The sequence below is a fragment of the Eublepharis macularius genome, chromosome 5 (genome assembly GCF_028583425.1).
Source record: "Eublepharis macularius isolate TG4126 chromosome 5, MPM_Emac_v1.0, whole genome shotgun sequence".
Taxonomy (NCBI): domain Eukaryota; kingdom Metazoa; phylum Chordata; class Lepidosauria; order Squamata; family Eublepharidae; genus Eublepharis; species Eublepharis macularius.
The window spans coordinates 117126124-117149713 of record NC_072794.1 but is presented as its reverse complement, the minus strand read 5'-3'; the positions used below and the strand labels follow the sequence as shown (position 1 = coordinate 117149713).

Here is a 23590-nt window from a genome sequence, read left to right as displayed (position 1 = left end):
GCCACTCTTATTGTAGTATATGGGGGAGGGGGGAATCACATGCTTTCTCCAGAATAAAGAAGGCTTACCCAAACACAGAAGAGCAACCAGTGGCCCAAAGCCTCCAGGAAGGAAGGAAGGAAGCAAAGAAGGAAAGTCAATGAGATAGGCAGAACAGGAATATTAAAAAGCATTCTGCTAAAAACTTTTAAGAAAAACATTAAGAATTTCTTTAAATACAAGCAGAAAGGTGTTCGCCCCCTTAGGTGGTAAACTTACAAGAAACTAGGAAGGTTGCAGAGAAACTTAATGAATCTTTGCATCCACTTTTACAGTGGAAAATTTCAGTTAGTTTTCCATGCTGCAGTCTCTGTTTTTGGAAAAAAATGTTCAAAGGACTAAAACAGAGGTAAGAAATGAAGTGCTAGGGATAACGTTCAAACTTAAAACTAACAAGGCCCCAAGTGTCTTAAGAAATACAACTACAAAACTGTTGATCTAAATATATATATTAAATGTTCCTAAAATTAGCCAATATAACCCTGGATTTAGAATGTACCAACGATCTAAAAGAGGTACAGGAAATTATAGATCAATTTGCTTAACACTTGTTACATGAAAATGCTATTAAATATAGAATTATTGAGCACACAGAAAAGTCAGCCCTATTAAAAAACTTTGATGAAGTTTGACATTCTTATTTAATAAATTTAGCATTTATGGGATAAGAGGGCAGGACCTAGAGTGGATTAGAAACTTGTTAGCAACAAGAAGCAGAGACTAGTAGTTAATGGACAGTTGTCACAATGGAGTAAAGCAGGCAGTGAGGTTCCACAAGAAATAGTATTGGGAGCGGTGCTATGTACATGATAATTTGGAATTAGGCTTTAGCAGCAAAATGGCCAAACCTGCAGATGGCACCAAATTATTCATGGGCTCCAAAGATGACCAGAGTAAACAAGTTGGTTCATATGAGAGAAGATGTCCCTTAAGGTATGCTGGTCCCAGGCCACATAGGGCTTTAAAGGTCAATACCAACACCTTGAATTTGGCCTGGAAGCAAATTGGGAATAAAAACAGATAGAACAAAGATTGGAGTGATAAGGTCCCTATGACCCACTCCAGCATTCTGAAGTTTTAGAACAGTCTTCAAGGGTAGCCCAGAGAAAGCACATTGCAGTAATCTAATCTGGATGTTATCAGGGAACGTACTACAGTGATAAGATCTTTCCTACCCAGGAAGGGCCACAACTGGATTACCAGCCAAAACTGATAATAGCATCCCTTGCAACCACTGCCACCTGTTTATCTAACAAGCACTTGTCCAAGAGCACCCCCCAAGCTATGAACCTGCTCTTTAAAGGGGCGTGCAACCCCATCTAGAAAAGAGATCTCATTTCCTGGGCCAGACCTTTCCCCCACCAGTAGCCTCTCCATCTTGACTGGATTAAATTAGCCCTTATCCATGCCAAAACTGCCTCCAAGCACCTGTTCATGGTTTCCACAGCCTCCCTGTGATCTGCTGGTAGCACAAGACAGACCTGAGTGTCACCTGCGGCAACTCAGCCCAAATCTCCAGATGACCTCCCCCAGCAGCTTTACATAGATGTTGAAAAACATGGGGGACAAGATAGAGCCTTGTGAGACCTCACATGCCACAGGCCATAGGGCAGAACAACAGTCTTCCAGCACCACATTCTGAAAACAACCTCTGAGGCAGGACTGAAACTACTGCAGAACAGTGCCCACCCTGTTGAATCAGTGTCTTATGGTGGTGGAAAAGGCAATTTCTATACTAGGGATTATTCTTACTATTAGTAAAGGGATTAAAAACAACAACTTTACACCTTTGTATAGATCAATGTATTGCTGCACTTGGAATATTGTGTATACTGTACAGTTCAGGCTGCTGCTTGATATTCTAGCTCTGGAAGAAGGGCAGAAAAGGGCAACTAAAGCAAGCAAAGGACTGGAGCACTTCCCCTATGATGAAAGACTAATGAGTTGTTTGGGGGGGGGCAACTGAGGGGATGTGTGATAAGAGGTTTATAACATTATGCATGGGATAGAGTAAGTGGGTGACTGTTTCTCTTCCAGAATAATAGACTTCAAGGACATCTAATGAATTTGCTAGATGTTAAGACTCAGGGTGGCCATTAAAAAAAACCTTCAGTCAAAGATTAATTAACTTTTGAAGTCAGGGCTACTAGTTTAAATTGACATTAAAACAGGATTAAACAAATTCATGGAGCACCAGAGTATCAAGAGCCACCAGACATCAATATTCATTTATCCTCTACTTCATTTTATCCTTAGAACATCTTTCTATGAGGTACATTAGGCTGAGTGGTTGGCCAAAAGTCACCCAGTGAGCTTCCATGTCAGAGTTGGGCTTCAAATGTGTCTCTCCCAGAGCTCGGTCCTACACTGTAACCGCTACAGGTTCCTCCATGGAAACAGTTACCAGAATTCCTCAGTTCGATCTTATGACAGACAAGCATGTGCAAGATATCTTTAAACGTGCGCTAAGAGACGTTTTACGCTGTGGCGAGAATTTGAGTGTTTTCTTCGCCGACAAACTGCCAGTGGAACCACAACGGGTGCGAGTTGAGACGCCAGTCAAGCACGAGCAGCTTGTTTCCAGGCTGCCAGCTACAGAGCCCCGGTACAGCCTGCTGCCAACGTGTGGGAGGCAAGCGGCGGGCATGTGCTGGATCACAGCCTGAAAAAACTCGCTGCCCCGATCAAAGATCTACGTTTGGTGGGGAGCCCCGCAGAAACCCTAGCCAGGCGGGGCTCTGAACTTGGCTCCAAGGCGCCACGAGCGGAGCGGCAAGAGGGGAGGGCGCTACGCGGAAAGGGGAGGGACCGCGGGCGCAGAGGAGCTGGGTAAGGAGAGGAGAAAGCCAGCCTTGTCTCGTACCCACCCAGCGACCCTTGCAATTGCGCCAGTAGCGTCAGCAGCCCCAAGAAGCGTCGAGACCCCCCGCAACGCTCCCGCGGTGACAGTTGCATGATGGCCAGAAGGCAAGGCGGTGCTCTTACTGCGCATGCGGTTGATGGAATACGTTGCGAGGAGACAGGATGGCTGTGCGCGCGCCCGTGTTGTTCCTGTGGCGGCTGATCCGCGTTTTCTTCGTCAGGAGGCTTTCTTGGCGGCCAGTCCCAAGCTCATCTCAAGAGTCATAACTGTACCACCTAACATGTCAAACAGCAGCCACCAGCATCCTCTCTCCCACAGTGGCCAGACTCCCCACCCAGGAGGCCTATAAGCCACAGGGGACAAAGCTTGCCCCTCTTGCAGCAAACCTATCGTGTACTAGTAAGTGCCATGCATTTATTGCCGAAGGCGCTATCCTCCAGGTAGTTTTCTAATAACATTTTCATGACCTTTAAGCCTGTGCTCGTCAGCATCTCTTCTGGCACTCATTTCTCGAAGATAATTACACACTGTGTGAAAAAGGTAAGAAGTAGCTTTTGGAAAATATACACATTTTCTTGCCCACCCCACCCCCCTTTCACCTGTGGTTAAGCCGGCTGCAGTGGTGTGCCCACTTGCTTCAGAGTAAGGTTGTATAAACTCCATGGAATTTATTTCCAATAAACCTCCCTAACATTGTAGTGAAAAAGGAGCCAAAGCCTACTGAAACCCATTTTCAATCTGATCTGAGGATAAGATTTTGATTAAAATCACTGGTGACACCTTTTAAAGGAAACTTAATCCTTAAAGAAAACAGAAGTGTTACAGAAGTGTTAATTGGGGGGGGGGGAAGAGAATTGGGAAGTTTTAAGGAGCAGGTTTGTTGCTTGTAGGCAAGGGTGTAGACTTTCCAATTTCCCCGGGGGGGCTGGGGCTGGGCCAGAGGTATTGCTATGCCAGTGACATCACAGGGAGGAGCCAATGACATCAAGGGGGGGGCTTCCTTTGCCACCATCTATGGAGGTGGGGCCATGGGAGATTTAGGGAGGGGCTCCGCACAAATTTAGGGAGGCCCAAGCACCCATGGGGACCCCCTTAACAATGCCCCTGAGCTGGGCCAAACCTAGGAAAATGTGGGAGTTGGTCAGTGGTTATAGTGCTATTTCAGCGATCTCTTGCTGTGCCCTGTTTTTGAAATTCACTTTTAGGATAGTCACTTTATGATCTATAATTATACATACCATGTGTATAGGACAAACTAATGGTCACAAATTTGACACTAAGAAAGGCAACACAGAAAAGCCTGTAAGGGAACATTTTTAAAGTTTTCCTGGACGTTCATTTACAGGAGTCTTGATTCTGCCTTATTCATAAGGGTGACTTAGTACTGAAATTTACTAAATTATGGCATTGCAGATGCCTTCGTTTGGTAAATGCATGGTTGAAGTCTGAACTAGGGCAGAATACAAAACAGTTGCCGTGCACTCGATTTCTGAGCAGTGTACAGAGTGCAAAGTAGTAGCAAACTCCCATCTTCTCACTTCAAACTAATATCCTATAAGTGAGTACAAGCACATTTTGAGGCAATTCAGAACAGTGCTAGTCATGACCCCAAGAAAACTCGCAGTTATACTACCTAAGATTTTATATACCTTGCTTTCTTAGCACACTGCTTAAACTCCATCTTAAAAACATTATTAACCAAATCACAGCCTGGACACAGGACAAAAAGAAATTTTTAAAAGGCCTCTGATCTGCACACACCCCCTTCCAATCTTGTTTATGCAGATAGGGCTGGCTTCTCATCGCTTCAGAGAGACAGGACTCATTTTTAGGAATTGTCCTTTTCTGCAATAGATACCACCTCTCCATTTAAACATGGAATGGAAATTGAAAGAGAAGTTTAGGAGTGGCTGAAGCAGCCCCCCCCCCAATACATTACCAATCAAAATACTAACTGTTCTCCCACACGGAGCAAAAAAAAAAACCACAAACAAGCTATTTCAACAAGGAAACATAAGGCCTACCCTTTCCCAGTGTTCCATTTCCAAAATACAATGTAATGATAAGGTTATTGGAAAGTAAAATAGATACTCACTTTTTTTCCCTGTTAAAAGGAATAGAAACTGGTCCTTAACAGAGTAGCATTGACTGCAGAGAAAACTTGATGATGGGTGGCTGGAGCGTGCTGGCTGGTGTGAGTGTATAAGTTTTAAAAGGGAAGCAGTTTTAGAAAAGTTTTAGTTTTAAAAAAGAAGTCAGAGTTCTTTACTATAGAAACTCCATACTTTGATAGGAAAGTGAAGAGAGCTTCCTACCTACAGATCTGTTCTGAGGAGGAAGTGCTCATGAGTAGACATGGAAATGGAACAAAAAACAACAACGAACCAGCAGGTTCGTGATTCGTGGGTTTCACAAACCATGGAACTGGATCAGTTATGAACCAGTTCGTGGTTCGTAGGGTTTAAATGCCCCTTTCTGGCCTTAGCAGTGGCCAGTTTAAAGGGCCTGGCAGGGCCCTTTAAACTGCCCAAACCCCAGCCCCCCTACCGCCCCAGCCCAGCTCCACACTTGCCTTATCCTGTAGTACAGCATCCTTCCTCTCCTCCCAGGAGGGGCAGGAAGGCCATTTTCGGCCTCTTCCACCTCCCTGGGGGCCTGCAGGGCGACGGAAGAGGCTTCAGCCTCTTGAAGAGCAGGAAGGCCGCTGGGGTTTGGACAGTAAAGGGCCCTGCCAGGTAGATCCCTTTAAACTATCAGCTGGCAGGCAGCGGGGGGGGGGGGGTGGGACCTGCTGCAGCAGGGCCCTTAAAGGGGAAGTTTAAATGGCCATTTAACTGGGGAAATGGCCATTTAAACTGCCCCTGTAAATACGACCCAACAAACCAGCATACAGTTAGTGGAAGTTCTGTGGAAAGGAGCTTCCATGAACCCTGGTTCGTGACCCCCGAACCAGCGTGGTTCGTGGGTTTTTTTGGGTCATATTTAGGTTCGTGCCCATCTCTACTCCTGAGTAGTAATCTACATATCAAAGGGCAGTAAAGGAATAAACAGTAAATAAATCTCTGGATTTATGGCTGTCAAAATCTCACACGCTCTCTGGTCCTTCCTTTTATTTATGTAAACTGCTTCAGTCGCCCACAATGTAAAAGAGACACACTTGGTTGATAGTTTGTAAGCTTTGTGTTCCCTTTGTAGGATCAAAAATCTTTTATACATTTAACCCACTGAAGCCATCATATACTATTTAAGATATTACTTCAAAAATAGTTTCTTCATAGGAGAGGAGAGAGCACATTTTGGGGAAGTTTGCCTTCTTTGTTTTTGTTTTTTCCACCTATCTTTTTCTTAGAACCATTACCCCATTCATGTCTCTGAAGATCATTATCTTCTTGAAAATGGATTGGAAAACATTTTCATAAAAACTTTCTCTTGCATTTTTTGGTGCATATATTGTTGCTAGTGTGTAAATCTTGCCTTCCAGGAGCCTGATTTTCAAAATCAAATATCTTCTATCAGAGTCTCTTAATTCTTCTGTAACATTTATTTGTAAATTGTTTATACAAACCGCCAGGGCTTTTTTTCTGCAGGAATGTGGAACGGAGTTCTGGCACCTCTTGAAAATGGTCACATGGCCGGTGGCCCCGCCCCCTGATCTCCAGACAGAGGGGAGTCTGCACGGAGGGCAATCTAAACTCCCCTCTGTCTGGAAAGTAGGGGGTGGGGCCACCGGCCATGTGACCATTTTTGCCGAGGGCAATTTAAACTTTAAAAAACTCCCCCCTTGTTCCAGCTGACCCAAAGTGACGTCATTGTGTGGTCCTGACTGTTCCACCACTGAGTTCCACCACCTCTTTTCCCAGAAAAAAGCCCTGCAAACCGCAATCCCTTTAAAAATGATACATTCTTAATAAACACACTAGTACATACAAGCAAAAAACAGGAACAAAGCCCCAAAGAATCATAGAAATTATAATATGATATAACAGGAAGGGGGGGGACAATTCTGTGCTCCATCAGCTATTGTAACTGAGACCCTCATGTGAGATCTGAGGGGTCTTGAGCCCCCCATGTAGTTCACTGGCTGCCCGGGGGGGCTCAGCCCCCCCGCCCAAATCCAGGGGGGGCTCAAGCCCCTCAGCCTCCCCGTAGTTTACACCTATGCTTGTAGGTACGGCTGAACCCAAGTATTCTGCTAGATAAAGAAGTCACTACAGTAACCATGGGCACCTTTCACTACCTTCAGCTGGTGAGCCAGTTGCAACCCTTCCTATGCAGAAAAGATCTTGGTCACTATGATGCATGACCTGGTAGGGGATCCCCTGCGCCCACTTATTTGGCTGGTGGGGGGGTGTGCTCCCCGGGGTGCCCCCCGGGTGGCGCAACGTGCTCCCGCACCACAAAGGCCCAATTTGGGCTAAAACATGCCCTGCAGCAGGCCCGTTTCAGGCCAAATCACGCCCTGCAGCAGGCTGATCCACCTTGCAGGAGTGTTCCCAGCTATCCTTTGACCCCACATGATGACACCACTTCATGCAAGCCAGGAGCACACACGCGAAACAAGGACCCAGGGGTATAGCAAGGTAGGTGCCAGGCTCCCAGGCTCCTGCTGGGGGAGTCAAGGGACCTGGCAACCCTATGCCCTGGTAATATCTAGATTACATCAGTGCAGTGTGTTCTATGTGAGGCTGCTCCTGAAGATTTCTAGAAGGTTCAGTTAATAGAGAATGCTGCAGCCAGAATGCTGACTGGAGTGGGTCATAGGACCATATCAGTCCAATCGTATTCCATATGTACTGGCTCCCAATTTGTTTCTGAGCCCACTTCAAGGTACTAGTATTATTGACCTTTAAAGCCTGAGGCCAGCATATATTAAGGAATGTCTATTTCCATATGAATTTACCTGACCTCTCCAGTCATTTTTGGAGGCCCTACTATCTGACGATAGACGGGTGGCAACCCAAGAAAGGACCTTGTTGGTTGTGATACTGAAACATTGGAATTCCCGCCCCAAGGAGATTTGTCTATCTCACTTTATCATTGCCTTCTGTCAGCAGATGAAAATTATTTTTTTTGTTTGGTTTGGTATTTTATATGCATATGTGTATATTTTATGTGTATATTTTAAATGCAGTTTGTAATGTTTGAAATGTTTTAATATTCAGTATCTCAGGACCCTGAGTTGAGTCAAAAGACAGCTTTAAATAAAGAACTATTATGAATGATTCACCTGCAGGTGAATCAACTCAGGTTGTCCATGGTCACCACCTGTCCATGGTCACCACCACAACCCCACTGGCAAAAAGAGCTAGAGTATTGTCCAAGGAAGATCTCAGTAGATTAGTAGCTTTATTTGGAGACATATCTTTCCGATACCCTGTTGTCGGACTGTTTAAGACTTTATAGGTTGCAGCCAGCACACTGAAGTATGCTGGGAATCAAATCATGAAGTCTTAATACAAGGGGAAAGAGTCCAGTAGCACCTTTAAGACTAACCAACTTTACTGTAGCATCAGCTTTCAAGAACCACAGTTCTTTTTGTCAGATGCAGAGAACTGTGGTTCTTGAAAGCTTATGCTACAGTAAAGTTGGTTAGTCTTAAAGGTGCTACTGGACTCTTCTATTTTGCTACTACAGACTAACATGGCTAACTCCTCTGGACTTAATACAAGGGAAATATCATCAATGCATCAAGTCCTTGCTAATAATAACAAAACCTATGACCCTGAATATGAACTGATATGGGGCAACAGGTAAAGGAGTCCAATGATAGATATTCACTCAGACTTCTATGTGGCTTATTTACTTGGTTTTTCAAAGCACACATCCCTAAAAATAGTCCAGAATTCCATTGTGTTCTAGAATCAAGCTAAGATTCCTTGATCAACCCCACTCTTCATAAATGGCTCAAATAAATAGTTACTGTTTTTTGCCCTAGACTTCCTTATCTTAAGTGTGTGAGTTGGGGGCGGGGAGGAACAAGACTCTAAATATATATGGAGATGTTTCAGGGGAAAATATCGTTTCCTTATAGAGTCGTCATCATACATGTTTTATCCATAGATTATTCCAGGGAAAGTCATTTTTTTTAAAGTGAAGTAATTTTTTTTTAGTTTATAAAATGGGGCATGCCCTGACCTGGATAGCCCAGGTGAGCCTGATCTCATCAGATCTCAGAAGCTAAGCAGGGTTGGCCTTGGTTAGTAATTGGATGGGAGACCTCCAGCGAAGACGAGGGCTGCAGAGGCAGGCAATAGCAAACCACCTCTGTTAGTCTCTTGCCATGAAAACCCCATATGTAAGCTGTGACTTGAGGGCACTCTCTACTACTACTAAAATGAGGCATGAAAAAAATGTACCTGGAATGGCATTTTTTTTAGAAAATGTAGGGGCTAACCAATTGGTTGGTCCTGAGCCCAGTGACATGGGAAGCAGCACCCAGCCAATTGGTTAGGCAGGCTACCTCCTCTTCCGTTCCCTCCCTTTGAGAGAGTGGAGCCAGGGAAAGGTAGGGGGGACCCTTTTCCAGGGTTTTTCACTCTCAGTCTGCACTTGCTCACAGGGTTGTCCTGAGAGTAAAATGGAGGTAAGGAGAATGAAGTAAACTGCTTTGGGGCCCCATTGTGGAGAAAAGTGGAGTATAAATGAAATTAATAAATAATAAATGAAACCGAAGATGGGGGAAGATAAAAGGTAGGTTGGTGGTTGGGTGGGAAGGAGAGAAGGAAGCAGGGAAAGGTGCCACATCTTGGAGGGAAATAGTATGGGGAAGGTGATATAGAGAAAATGAGGTACCCCTTGCAAGTTCCCCACTGAACAACTGGGCCCAGACTGTTGACCAGCATTGCCCAATAACTACCTAAAATTTCCCAGGGAAAGGATGCCAGGGGTAATGAAGGAGGGAAAACTGAAGATGAGTGGAGGGGAAATAAAGGTAGAGTGTGGGAAGGAAAGAAGGAGGACGGAAAAGGGGAGTGACTGTGGGTGCTTTCAGGGAAGGGAAGGAAGAAATGCTGGGAGAGGAGGAAATGAAATGCCCCTGAAAGTACCTGTGGTTTTCTGCTTACAGAATATATTTCTCCCGGACAATTCAGAGGGAGACAAGACAGCGTTTGAGGTAGAGAATAGATCCAGAGGAGTTAGCCGTGTTAGTCTGTAGTAGCAAAATCAAAAAGAGTCCAGTAGCACCTTTAAGACTAACCAATTTTATTGTAGCATAAGCTTTCGAGAATCACGTTCTCTTCGTCAGATGCATGGAGGGCAGAAGGAAACTGGCCAAATATAGAGGAGGAGAGAGGGGGAAGGGGGGAAGGAGGAGAGGGGGGATGTAAACAACTCCTTTGATATGGAGATGCAGACAGCTCCTTTTGGTGTGGGGATCAGTTTGCTTGTGTAAGGATTCAAAGGAGTTTGCCGTGTTAGTCTGTAGTAGCAAAATCAAAAAGAGTTCAGCAGCACTGCAGCACAAGCCCTCGATAACCACAGTCCTCCCCGCCAGATGCATCTGACAAAGAGAACTGTGGTCCTCGAAAGCCCACGCCAGGTGCCACTGGACTCCCCCTGACCCCGCCTCTGTAAAGGAAATCAGTTACCTGTGATAATGAGATAACCATTCATAGTCCCTATTCAGTCTCAGCTTGACAGAGTCAAATTTGCATATGAATTCTAATTCAGCAGCTTCCCGTTGGATTTTGTTTTTGAAAGGTTTCTGTTGAACTACAGCGACCTTTAAGTCTTTGATGGAATGTCCTGGTAGATTGAAGCGTTCTCCCACTGGTTTCTGGACGTTGCCATTTCTAATGTCAGATTTGTGTCCATTTATTCTTTTGCGTAGAGGTTGGCTGGTTTGTCCAATGTACAGAGCAGAAGGACATTGTTGGCACATGAGGGCATATATATATATCAGATTGGAGGATGAGCAGCTGTAAGAGCCAGAGACAGTGTAGTTGATGCCATTGGGTCCTGTAATTGTATTCCCTGGGTAGATATAGGGGCAGAGCTGGCATCTGGGTCTGTTGCAGGGCCTGGTACCTGTGCTGGTGACTCTGCTAGCCGATTCATGATTGTAAGTGAGAAGTTGTTTAAGGTTGGGGGGCTGTCTGTAGGCAAGGAAAGGTAGAGAAAACACCAAAGTATCTGATGAGAGGGATATTATATATTTCAATTTTTTTAAAAAAAACTTTCACTTCATCTAAGTACTGTTTGCTTTTCTTTACTTTTAAAGGCCAGGAAAATAAAGCGAATAATTTGGAGTTCAACTTTTGTGCAGTTAGCAGATCGGCTGCTACATCTCTGGGTTAGTGATAACAAGCACTTGTGCTGTAACAAGTCGATCCAAAGTCTGTTGCTTCTCTCAGCTGTAGTCCAAAGGGAAATAAGCTATCTAAATACAACAGTGTATGCTGTGACTTTTTGACTAATGGAAACAACAGTCATTTAATGGCCATAGCTTTTCAAGATCTGTAGATTACAATAAGCCGCTTATTTCCAATGCACATTGCCTGTGGATTAAAAGCAAAACATGGGGTCAGTAACAAAGAAAAATGCCAGCTGAAAAAAATGAATGGGAAAAAGAATATATTCTATCCTATCTCATATCGAAAGAAATACTATGAGTATACATAGTACATTCTTTTTTGACAGAAAGCTGGCATTCCAAATTCAGTTTATTACTTTTAAACACTGAAAATAAATACGGATGTGTTTTGAGCAGTTGTGTAACTGGGTTTGCAGGCCAAGTGGTCTATCATGTACACAGGATTTCCATCCTCTGTTTTGCAAAGTTGCACAGAGAAGCAGATGTAGCTGTAAACATTTAGTCACCCAATTAATTACCCCAACTTGTATTTTGGATAAGAGTACCTATGAATGACACTGAGTAAACTTTCATTTATTTAGAGTAAATTTCACTATTTTATCCAAACACATATAACACAAACACCCCTAGATACCTTGCTAATTCTTTTAGAAGAAGATAAAACTGTTTCAACAATCTCAAGATCAATTCTGGATTAGGAAACTGCACGCATTATAAAGATGAGGAATCCAAAGAGTCCCCAAACAGCAAGCAGTTATCTCTGGGCCAAGACCAAAGTCTTTTTAGATGTTCAGAGGGTGGTACCTACCACTAACTTGTATTACTTATTGATGAGCATGTCTTACTTGAGAATGAGGCAAAAATCTCTTTCTGCTCAAGTTCATGTCCACTATAAAATTAAAACTTGGTGGCCTATAAGGAGAAATTGACTAGGAAATCCCTACCCCAAATGTGCAGGTTAATTGTTAATTCCTTCTCTTTCCCCTTTACAGTTCTGTGCCTCCTGGAGCATATTCAGTTCTCACTAGGTAGTTGAATGGGTGGGTCCTCGTTTTGGGTAATGGTCAGTTTTTTTCAGCACACCTAGAGAAACCACTAAGCCTACATTTTTATCCGGTTCTTTCTCCAAAGAGCTCAAGGTGGTGGTCCATAGTTCTCCCCTCCTCTGTTTCATCCTCACAATAACCTTGTGAAGAAGCTTCCAGCTGAAAGAGTGACTGATCCAAGGTCACCCAGGGAGTTTTATGGCTGTGAAGTTTAAACTGGGTCTCCTTGATCCTAGTCCAATTCCCTAATGATTACATCACACACTCTGTCTTTTATGTGTGTAACAGATTGCCTCTTAGGAGAGGGCAGAAAGTTTGGTTACATCTTTGGCTGAGCTTCTATTTCTCTTTTGCTGAGGCATTTAGTCCAGAGACGACCAGAATTATGAGCCTTTGGTGCAGGCCAAAGGGCTCTTGATCCTTAGCCCTGAGTGAGACAGTCCAGTAGATCCTGGCACAGCTAGTATTTATAGACAGGTTTTACAACACAATGGACAAAATTTGAAGTTGAACAAAACAATTCTTACCCATTACTGTGAAAATGATGCTGTTTTCAAAGTTGTAAATTAGAGGAACATGATATTCTACTGTTTGGAATGTCAGATATTTCTTTGCTATTTGCAGGAGTGTACCGGCTGAATGGATGGGGAGAAAAACAATGTTAACAATCAAAGAGAAGGGTTTGGGATTCAAAGACATGTACTCTAGTGGTTTTTTAAAAAATAAATTGCATATTAAAAGTAAAGGCATTTTGGCATCACAGCAGGATGAAAACTAGCCTCAAAGAAATCAGATTTATGGAGAGAATGGGCGAGCAGAGGAGGAGTTAAGTACCTCTCCTTGCTTCTGTTCTTCCCCTTTAAGTGTGGAGCCAGGACCTCCCTTCCCCTCCTGATTTAACAGGGGTCCCAGTAAGCATGCACAGGTTTGCTTATTTGAAGGGAGGGTGGGCTATTAAAAATGCAGCCTCAAGCCTAGAAGAGGCAGAGCTCTCTCTTGTCATGGGAATACCACCTTATTCACTTGTGTTGATATAGCACATGTACAAAAGAAAAAAGGAGTGACATTTCACTGCCTCTGCAATGACAAAAACACTAATGGAATGAAAATGTGAACCTTCGCTGGATGGAGTGCAAAAGAAAGCCCAACTGGCCAACTTAGATAAAGCAGAGAAAAGACAGAACAACTGACTGGGAAGCACAAAACTAAGTTGGTTCCTAGTTCTCAGTTCCCAAATCTCAAATCCAAACACAAATACTGAGGAAAATTGATAAGCTGTGCACCCCAAAATAAGGTTTGGAGCAGCACATATCTTGTAACCCCACGTTCAAGGTTCTCTGCCCTCCGAGTGGACCTATGCTGGTTCCTGCTCTAAAGTCTGTTAACTGCTCCTAAGTGGGTCTAGGAATTGTGATTGTCCAAAGATTGTTTTGGGATGCAGCCCTTCCCACTGCCCAGTTTTTTCATGTGTTTTTTTTCTCAGAGGTACAGTCGCAAACACCATGTGCCTAACTGCATAGGAATCATAGAATCATAGGGTTGGAAGGCACCTCCAGGGTTGTCTAGTCCAAATCCCTGCACAGTGCAGGAAATTCACAATTACCTCCCCCCCACACCCCCAGTGACCCCTGCTCCATGCCCAGAAGATGGCAAAATACCCTCAGGATCCCTAGCCAAACTGACCTGGGGAAAATTGCTTCCTGATCCCAAAGTGGCTATCAGCATTACCCTGGATGTGCAAGGGGCCATGAGAACTAAGCACTGATGTAACCCTTCCTGCTCTCCCTCTCATGATCTACCTAGGTTCACAGAATCAGCGATGCTGTCAGATGGCCATCTAGCCTGTGCCTAAAAACCTCCAAAGGACAGCCCACCACATCCTGAGGAAGCCTGTTCCACTGAGCAATGGCTCTGTCAGGAAGTTCTTCCTAATGTTTAGCAGAAAACTTTTTTGATTTAACTTCAGCCCATTGGTTCTTGTCCGATCTTCTGGGGCAATGGAAAACAACTCTGCGCCATCCTCTATATGACAGCCCTTCAGGTACTTGAAGATGGTTATCATATCGCCTCTCAGTCATCTCCTCTCCAGAGTAATCATACTGAGCTCCTTCAATCTTTCCTCATAGGACTTGGTCTCCAGATCCCTCACCATCTTTATTGCCCTCCTCTGGACATGTTCCAGCTTGTCTATATCCTCCTTAAATTGTGATGCCCCAAACTGAACACAGTACTCTAGGTGAGGTCTAACCAGAGCAGAGTAGAGCAATATCATCGCACGATACATCTGTTGATACAGCCCCAAATTGCATTTACCTTTTTAGCTATCACATCATACTGCTTACTCATGTTCAGTGTATGGTCTATTAAGGCTCCTAGATCCTTTTCGCACATACTACTACCAAGACAAGTCTCCCCCATCCTATAATTATTCATTTGATTTTTCCCACCTAAATGTAGAACTTTACATTTATATCTCTGTTTGAAATTAATTTTATTTGTTTTAGCTCAGTTTTCCAGCCTGTCAAGATCATCCTGTATCCTGAACCAGTCTTCTACTGTATTTGCTACCCCTCCCAAGTTAGTATCATCTGCAAATTTTATAAGCATTAAATTGCTATTCCTTCATCCAAATCATTTATAAAAATGTCCTGGGACCGATCCCTGAGGCACTCCACTTGTCACTCTTCTCCAAGACCATTAACCATTAACAAGCACTCTTTGGGTGCGATCTGTCAAACCAGTTACAGATCCACCTAACATCAATAGGATCCAAACCACATTTTACCAACTTTTCAACAAGGATATTAGGATAATAATATTTGATTTATATACCTCTCTTCAGGACAACTTAATGCCCACTCAGAGCAGTTTACAAAGTATGTTACTATTATCCCCACAAAAATCACCCTGTGAGGTGGGTGGGGCTGAGAGAGCTCTTAGAAGCTGTAACTAGCCCAAGATCACCCAGCTGGCTTCAAGTGGAGGAGTGGGGAATCAACCCAGTGCTCCAGATTAGAGTCTCTCCATTCTTAACCACTATAACAAACTGGCTTTCTATGTCAACAAGGACATTAGGATATTACCGACTTGTCAACAAAGAGTTATGATATTTTCTGCTGATCTTTTGAGCTGCTCTGAATGTTGTGTAACATTGGTTTTTAACGTACTACTCAACTGTGCAAATAATGTAGAGAGATGAAGGAAAGTGTCTTACACTTTGTTCCACTTAGAAACAGTCATCCAGATAATACCCAAAATAGTCAAAAGCAGAAGGAAACCAACCACAGATCCTGTCAGAAAGCAAAGTAGGGATGAATCAAATAAGGAAATATTAGGGTTTCAACAAAAGACTAATATTCTAAGTTAACCTATCAGGTAGTAAGTTCCACTCTCTTTGGGATTTTTTTGCTGATTAAAATTTATTATTTGGTTAAAAGTGACATAATTTAAATTATTGCAAGATTCCTGTTTTTGGCAAGTTTTGAACAGATATGACATGTTCCTAACAAAACACATTTTAAAATATTAAACAAATAGTGGTCACCTATGGTTTGTCAAAAATAACTGAATTTGAGTGTCAGCTCAAATAACTATATAGGCATTATTGATCAGATGTTCGAGACACTATGATTATTTCTGATGATAGATTTAGGTCTGTTGTTTCTACATATAGTTGTGGCTGCTTTCTGCCTATATCCTTTAAAACTTTCTGGCATGATTAAGAGTTCTGGTGAACTCAAAAGCTTGCACAGTGTTCAATGGGTTCCTACATGGATTGTGTTCTAGGTGTTTGGTTAATATCATCTGTTGATATTTCATTAATGGGAGTGAATAGGTAGGAGATGTGTTTGTTAATGAAACACCCATTAGAGCTTCTAGATGGTGGTACGAAGGGAAGGCGGCAGAGAAACAGCTGAAAACATGGTTTTGCAAAGAGAGATTTTCTAGTGACAATTAGATAAACTGGGATGCAGCACTGAAGCTCACTGTCACAACTGTTCTCCAGGAATCTCATACAGGCTGTGCTGTCTGCTTGTAGAAGTATATTTGTCTCTGCATTCCATACTTGTATATTTCTGAATTAATGAAATATTACCAAGACATCTTAACAGTGTAATGCTATGCAGATTTAATCCAGTTTAAAAAAATGATTTCAATGGGCTTGGACTGGAGTAACTTTACATAGGATTGCAATGTACATCTCCAGTGCACTCTCATCCATAAGAAAACAAACACACTGGCATTCCCTATGGATCCTTTTTCCAACTGGGAAAGAGTGAAGAAAGCAATACTATCTTATTTGAGAGCCAATGTAATCTAGGGAGTTAGAGATTAGAACTTTCGGAATCTTGATTATGCAGCTTTCTGAATGGCCTTGATGTTGTGAAGGTATAAAGCCATTCTTAGTTCTTTGCACAGATTACATTTATACCTCATAATATTGGACACATTTGTCTTTGAGGCTGATATATTGAAAAAGGAAAAACAATACACTTCAGATATGTGTGGTAAAGGGAACTGTCCCATCCCCATGTGTTACTTCATATGCTCATACCTTAAGCATTCAAAGAATAACAACCAAGAAAGACTTTGGGTTGAATCCCAAGGCAAGGGAACTGCCATTTCTCTACACTGCCCACAGATTTTTCCCTCTTAAGCTACAGCTTGTTGCCCTGCATCTCATCTTCCCAAGCATCCCTCAGTCCTCAGCTTTTAGGGCACCATGGGAGACTGTAGAAAACAGGGAGTGGAAAATATGCATTCCACGTAGAGATCTACTCATGTTTCTTGGATCCAGTTCTCTGTTTTCCTGTGAGGAGCAGAGCCATTGTTGGGAGAAGAATATTAACAAAAAGATAAAAACTAGGGTAAACTTTCATCATTCAAGCATGACTGGATTTATTTAATTGAAAAATGTATATTCTGCCTCTATTTTTTTCTCAAGATGATCAACAATAGTTAATAAACAAATAAAATCAGAGCGTCAGCATCAAAGAAAAAGCTCCCTGTGAATGTTTTACTGTACAAGTCTGGATCCGCTGAGCTTGAAATGAGGAGCCAATAGAAACAGTGGAAATTCAGGTGGATAGCCCTCCCCTGTTCACTTAGTCTCTCTTTTTTTAAGGATTTCCATTCTGGAAATGTAGAAGGGTAAATTTTTCAGACAAAAGGACCGGTTACTCAATGAAATACTGACTTCTAGCCAACTGCTGTTTTCAGCTGCTGCAAGGATGATTTTCACCAGTTCCCCTCTCTCCCTGCAGATTCCCACCTAGCCACTCACACTGTATATAGGGGTCCCCAGGCCCACTGGAGCAGATTTTCAACCACAGTTGGAATTGGGAAATTCTTATTCCACAAGCTTCACTGTGCTCAAAATTTGTTGGATGCAGCACATTGCAAACTATGGGACAGAAAATTAACTCCTATGAAATTGCCTTAACTTTATTTACTTACTTTATTTTTTAATCCATCTTTTTCACTGAGACTCAAGGCAGATATCAGTGTATTCACTTTTCAATGTATATAGCACTGTGGTGGTTGTGGGTTTTCCGGGCTGTATTGCCGTGGTCTTGGCATTGTAGTTCCTGACGTTTCGCCAGCAGCTGTGGCTGGCATCTTCAGAGGCGTAGCACCAAAAGACAGAGATCTCTCAGTGTCACAGTGTGGAAAAGATGTAGGTCATTTGTATCTACTCAGGAGGGGTGGGGTTGAGCTGAGTCATCCTGTAAGAGTTTCCCAGGGTGTGGAATGCTAATGGCGGGAGGCTTCACTGTATCCTGAGGAGGTTCTTTTGCATATGGATTGGTACTTGATGTGCTAATCTTCTCTGCAGGGCTATTGTCGGGGATAGAATGTTTTGTTAGCCTGGTGTTTTTCAGAACTGGAAACCATGCTCTGTTCATTCTTAAGGTTTCTTCTTTCCTGTTGAAGTTTTGCTTATGCTTGTGAATATCAATGGCTTCCCTGTGCAGTCTGACAAAGTAGTTGGAAGTGTTGTCCAGTATTTTGGTGTCCTGGAATAAGATACTGTGCCCTGTTTGAGTTAGGCTATGTTCAGCCACTGCTGATTTTTCAGGTTGTCCAAGTCTGCAGTGTCTTTCATGTTCTTTTATTCTTGTCTGGATGCTACGCTTTGTGGTCCCGATGTAAACTTGTCCACAGCTGCAGGGTATACGGTATACTCCTGCAGAGGTGAGGGGGTCTCTACTGTCTTTTGCTGATCGTAGCATCTGTTGTATTTTTCGGGTGGGTCTGAATACTGCTTGAAGGTTATGCTTTTTCATAAGCTTTCCCATCTGATCAGTAATTCCTTTGATATAAGGCAAGAACACTTTTCCTGTAGGAGACTGTTTTTCCTTGGTTGTTTGATTCATCCTGGGTTTGATTGCTCTTCGGATTTCATTTCTGGAGTAGCCATTTGCCTGAAGTGCGTGGTTTAGATGATTAATTTCCTCATTGAGAAAGTGCGGCTCACATATCCGTCTTGCACGATCCACTAATGTTTTCATTATGCCTCTTTTCTGTCGGGGGTGGTGATTGGAGTTTTTGTGTAAGTACCAATCAGTGTGAGTTGGTTTCCTGTAGACCTTGTGACCTAACTGAAAGTTTGCTTTGCGGATGACCAGGGTATCCAGGAATGGGACTTTTCCCTCGATTTCTTTCTCCATTGTGAATTGTATGTTCAGGTGGATGTTGTTGAGATGATTCAAAAACCCCATCAATTCTTCCTCCCCATGGCTCCAAATGATAAATGTATCATCCACAAACCGGAACCATACACTAGGTTTGTGGGGTGCTGATTCTAGAGCTGTTTTTTCAAAATGTTCCATGTAGAAGTTTGCTATAACTGGGCTGAGTGGGCTCCCCATGGCCACCCCATCCATCTGTTCATAGAATTCGTTGTCCCATTGGAAGTAACTGGTTGTCAGGCAATGGTGGAATAAGGCTGTTACATCCTCTGGGAAAATCTGATTAATAAGTGCAATAGTGTCTTTTACTGGAACCTTGGTAAACAGGGATACAACATCAAAACTGACAAGTATGTCTTGTGGATTGAGTTTCAGAGAACTGATTTTGTTGATGAAATCTGCTGAATCTTAGATGTAAGACGAGGTTTTCCCGATGTGGTCCTGCAGGAGATCTGCCAGATGTCTAGCTAATTCATATGTCGGTGAACCAATGGCACTCACAATGGGTCGGAGTGGGACTGAATCCTTATGTATTTTGGGGAGTCCATATAGTCTAGGTGGCTGTGCTTCAGTCTTGCATAGTTTTCTGTGCGTGTCGGGATGTAGTGAGGAATTCTTGATCAGCGCATTTGTTAGCCTGGTGATTTTGCAAGTGGGGTCTCGTTTTAGTTTTTTGTAGGTGGAGGGGTCCAGGAGTTCCTTAATCTTCTTTTTGTATTCCTCTGTTTTCATGATCACTGTAGCATTGCCTTTATCAGCTGGTAGAATGATGGTCTGGATCTGCATTGAGGGTCTTGATGGCATTTCTCTCCTTGCGTGTTATATTGCTGGTGGGAAGCTTTGCCTTTCGTAGAATCCTGGCTGTCTCTCCTCTTATTTCCTCAGCTTCCTCTTCAGGTAGATGACGAATGGCAGCTTCTACATTTGCAATGATGTCTTCCACAGGAATTCTGGTGGGGGTGACTGCAAAGTTTCCTCCTTTTGCCAAGATGGAGGTTTCTTCTGTTGAGAGTTGACGGTCTGTCAGATTGATGACAATGCGTGCATTGTCAAGCATTGGGCTTGTCTGTCTTTTTTCCTGTAGTTTGTTAAACTTCTGCTTCTGTCTGGATGTGTGGTTGGTAAAAACTTGTTCCATCTTCCTGTAGGTGAGATTATCGACCTTGTCCCAATCCTGACTTCTCATTTTATGGCTGGTGTTGATATGCACGCAAAATAGCACATCAAGTACCAATCCATATGCAAAAGAACCTCCTCAGGATACAGTGAAGCCTCCCGCCATTAGCATTCCACACCCTGGGAAACTCTTACAGGATGACTCAGCTCAACCCCACCCCTCCTGAGTAGATACAAATGACCTACATCTTTTCCACACTGTGACACTGAGAGATCTCTGTCTTTTGGTGCTACGCCTCTGAAGATGCCAGCCACAGCTGCTGGCGAAACGTCAGGAACTACAATGCCAAGACCACGGCAATACAGCCCGGAAAACCCACAACAACCATTGTTCTCCGGCCGTGAAAGCCTTCGACAATATATAGCACTGTGTTTTCTTATATTTAACAAGACTTCGATGAGCTTACTAGAAATTACTTACCAAAGCTTATTAAAGCCATGACAGAGAAAACTAGAATAGAAAATAAAATGAGTTATGACATGTTTTTGACATGGGGGGGGTGGGAATCAAAGACACGCATTGGATAAAAAGGTTCCAAAACATTATCCATGTTAAAAATTAGACTCTAATTAATCAATTTATTTACAGAATTTTTGGAAATTTAACAACAGCATTAGTATCAGTCTTTAAGCAATTTTGAGGTCTTTTGATATGTAGAAAGATACAAGCAGCCAGATACTTATTCTACACTCTCAGTTCCAAATGGGCCGTGTGATATGTCTCAAGAGCTTGTTTCAGAAGCTCTCAGTGTTGGGTGGCATGTGGGCATTTTCAGGTGAGTCCTACCAAAGACAGCCTTTTCCCATCAGGTTGTTCCATCAGGTTACCACCTTGGGCTCCTAAGGAATGAGCTCTGAGGAGGACAAGCTCTCCCAGTTAAAAGTGTTGGGTTACAGTGTTGGTTTAGCCAACACTGAGCTTCTTGAAGATTTGATGTGCCCAGCTGTGTGCTAAACGAAGATGAATTTATGATTGTTGTATATGGCATCTAATGGGAGAGTTCAGTCACTATTTTCTTGATTCAGCTATCAGCCAAAATGGCCAAAGGGCCAGAAAAAATGAGGACTCTCTAGTAGACAATTGTGAAATTGTGGGATTTCTCTAAAAGCAAAAAAGTAGAGGATCTAAGAACAATCCTTAGGTAATTCTTCGGTGCGGTGGTTAAATCTCTCAGCAAGACAATTTGTTGGTAGGTGATACAATTTGTCTGCAGGTGGTATACTCCCAGGGTCTCACAAAGCTATTGAAAGAATTGAGAAGTAAAGCTCCACCCTTATCTTTTAAAATTTCTCATGGAACTCTCACTGTAGCAAGAAAGAGGATCAAAGATTTATCTACCATGGGATTCTTCACTGTACAGAGAGCTATTGCTTCAGGAAAACATGAGGCATAATCCACGAGCACTAATATAAAGTAATTCCTCCTGGTTCTATAAAGGGGGACAGTGGTTCTATAAAGTCCTTACCCACTCTAGAAAAGGGTTCTAAATGGATAAGGAGAGATTCCAGAGAGACTAGAGGAGGTGCTTGGGTTGACATCCACTGGCACCAGGGGCACATTCAGCGATGTCACTGCACATCATCAGATATTTTTAAAAATCTATCCGTTCTAATGTTTTCCCTTTCTGAGTTGTTCTGCCCATGGATTGTTATGAGCCTCTAGGCAACAGTGCAATGCACAAAAGCAGCTAAGGTTCAGGTTTACTTCAATACTACAGCCAATGTCTTCAGACCTTCTTATTTCCTTCCAGACATGTAACCGCCTAGTGAAAATGACACCCAAGCCACAAGGTAGTCAACAATGCTAAGTGGAATGACATCCTCCTGCTCTTGCTTAAACTTTCTGAAGCTTCCTATCATTAGTACAAAGTCCTCAATTAAATGGAAATTATTCCTTTTCTCCAGAGACTATTATTTGTCATTTGCTTACCTGGTTTACAAACTGGCACTGGAGGATCCCATGTAAAATCATGCTGACACTGAACATATGAGCTACCTTCCAAGACATATCCATCTTCACATTCAACAGTCACATTATCTCCAGACTGTAACACACTTTCTACTTCTGCTTTTTTGCCACCAGGAATCTGTGGGAGGATGCAGCCAATTGCTGAAAATCAAAATTGATGATGGGGTTATCTATACAGGGGTCATGATGGGGATTAAGAACATAGGTAGATCCTGCTTGGTCAGACCTGTGATCTATCTAGTCCAGTACACTGTTTCACACAGTGACCAACCAGTTACTTTAGAGGGCCAAATAAACAAGGTCTGGAGGCTGAGGCCTTCTCTAGCACAGGCATTCAGTGGCTAGTTGCCTCTGTTGATGGAAGTTCCCTTCACTCATCATAGCTAGAAGCCATTGCTGGACCTCTCCTCATGGATCTGTCTAACCCCCTTTTAAAGCCATCTGTACTTATGACCATCACAAAGTCCATTGGCAGTGAATTCCACAGTTTAATTATTCATTGGTAAAGAAGTATCTGGACAGAATCTGATAAAGTTGTTGGATCAATTTAATAACAATAATTCATATTGTTTCTACAGTGCAAGTTACAAATGCCCTCCTAATGAATTCCATGTAATCACAGGAGTGAATATATAAATTGTGCTTTATTGTAAGAAAAGAAATTGACAAAAACTGGACGAAGTACACTTTTTAAATTATAATTTATGGCTTGGTTCACTTGGTTAAACTATCCAAAGCTATCTTCTTTAAAATATGGCATGTGTGGTGCTTTAATACTGCACCTTCTTGCTCCATTTCCCGGTTATATAAATGGGAGAACAAAACACTTGATTTTTTACAAGTCCAGGAAGCTAGCCAATTAAAGGCCACTCTCAAGTACCAGAATATTCCTATATCTACCACTATTTCTCTACAAAGCATGCTGCAATTTGCAAAATATTATCCATGAACACCTTTTTAAACAATGGCACCACTGATCTCAACATCCCATTTGGTTTCTTCAGCTGCTGCACATGCACACTGATTTTCAATTAATTTCTTTGCTATTTTTCCACTTCATATGGCAGTTGACTAACTTTTGAGGGAGGCAGTTTCTGGTAGGTAGCCATGTTGGTCTGCAATAGAACAGCAGGATGTGAGTCAGGCAGCACCTTAGAGACCAGCAAGGTTTTCACAATATAAGCTTTCGAGAGTCAAAGCTCCCCTCTTCAGTTCCTGTATTCTCTGTCTGAAGAAGGGAGCTTTGACTCTCCAATGCTTATATTCTGAAAATCTTGCTGGTCTCTATAGTGCTACTGGTCTCAGATCTTGGAGGAAGGCAGTTTGACATGCTTTGCTAATTGTTAAAGAAGTCATAACTGGTAAGAAATGCACTTATCTTTGGAGTGAGGGGCAGAGAGATGGTTACCTCACCAATAAGAGTGTACCTATGCTCACAGACATTCCATCACTAAACACCACTGATTCCTGGTTGCTGTGAAACCCATTTTG

The 23590-nt window shown here is 42.7% G+C and overlaps 1 protein-coding gene across 1 annotated transcript in view; it reads right to left on the bottom strand.

The window, feature by feature from the left end:
- Positions 1–11036: 11036 nt before the first annotated feature.
- The window catches only part of CR1 (complement C3b/C4b receptor 1 (Knops blood group)), a 167260-nt gene continuing 154706 nt past the window's right edge, over positions 11037–23590 (bottom strand). The window contains exons 46-50 of the mRNA XM_054980427.1: positions 22061–22240; positions 20552–20581; positions 15477–15552; positions 12790–12897; positions 11037–11400 (exon numbers count right to left, since the gene is read on the bottom strand). Of these exons, the coding sequence (XP_054836402.1) occupies positions 12816–12897; positions 15477–15552; positions 20552–20581; positions 22061–22240 (368 nt within the window). The 3' untranslated portion in view covers positions 11037–11400; positions 12790–12815. The remainder of the gene's footprint in view (positions 11401–12789; positions 12898–15476; positions 15553–20551; positions 20582–22060; positions 22241–23590) is intronic.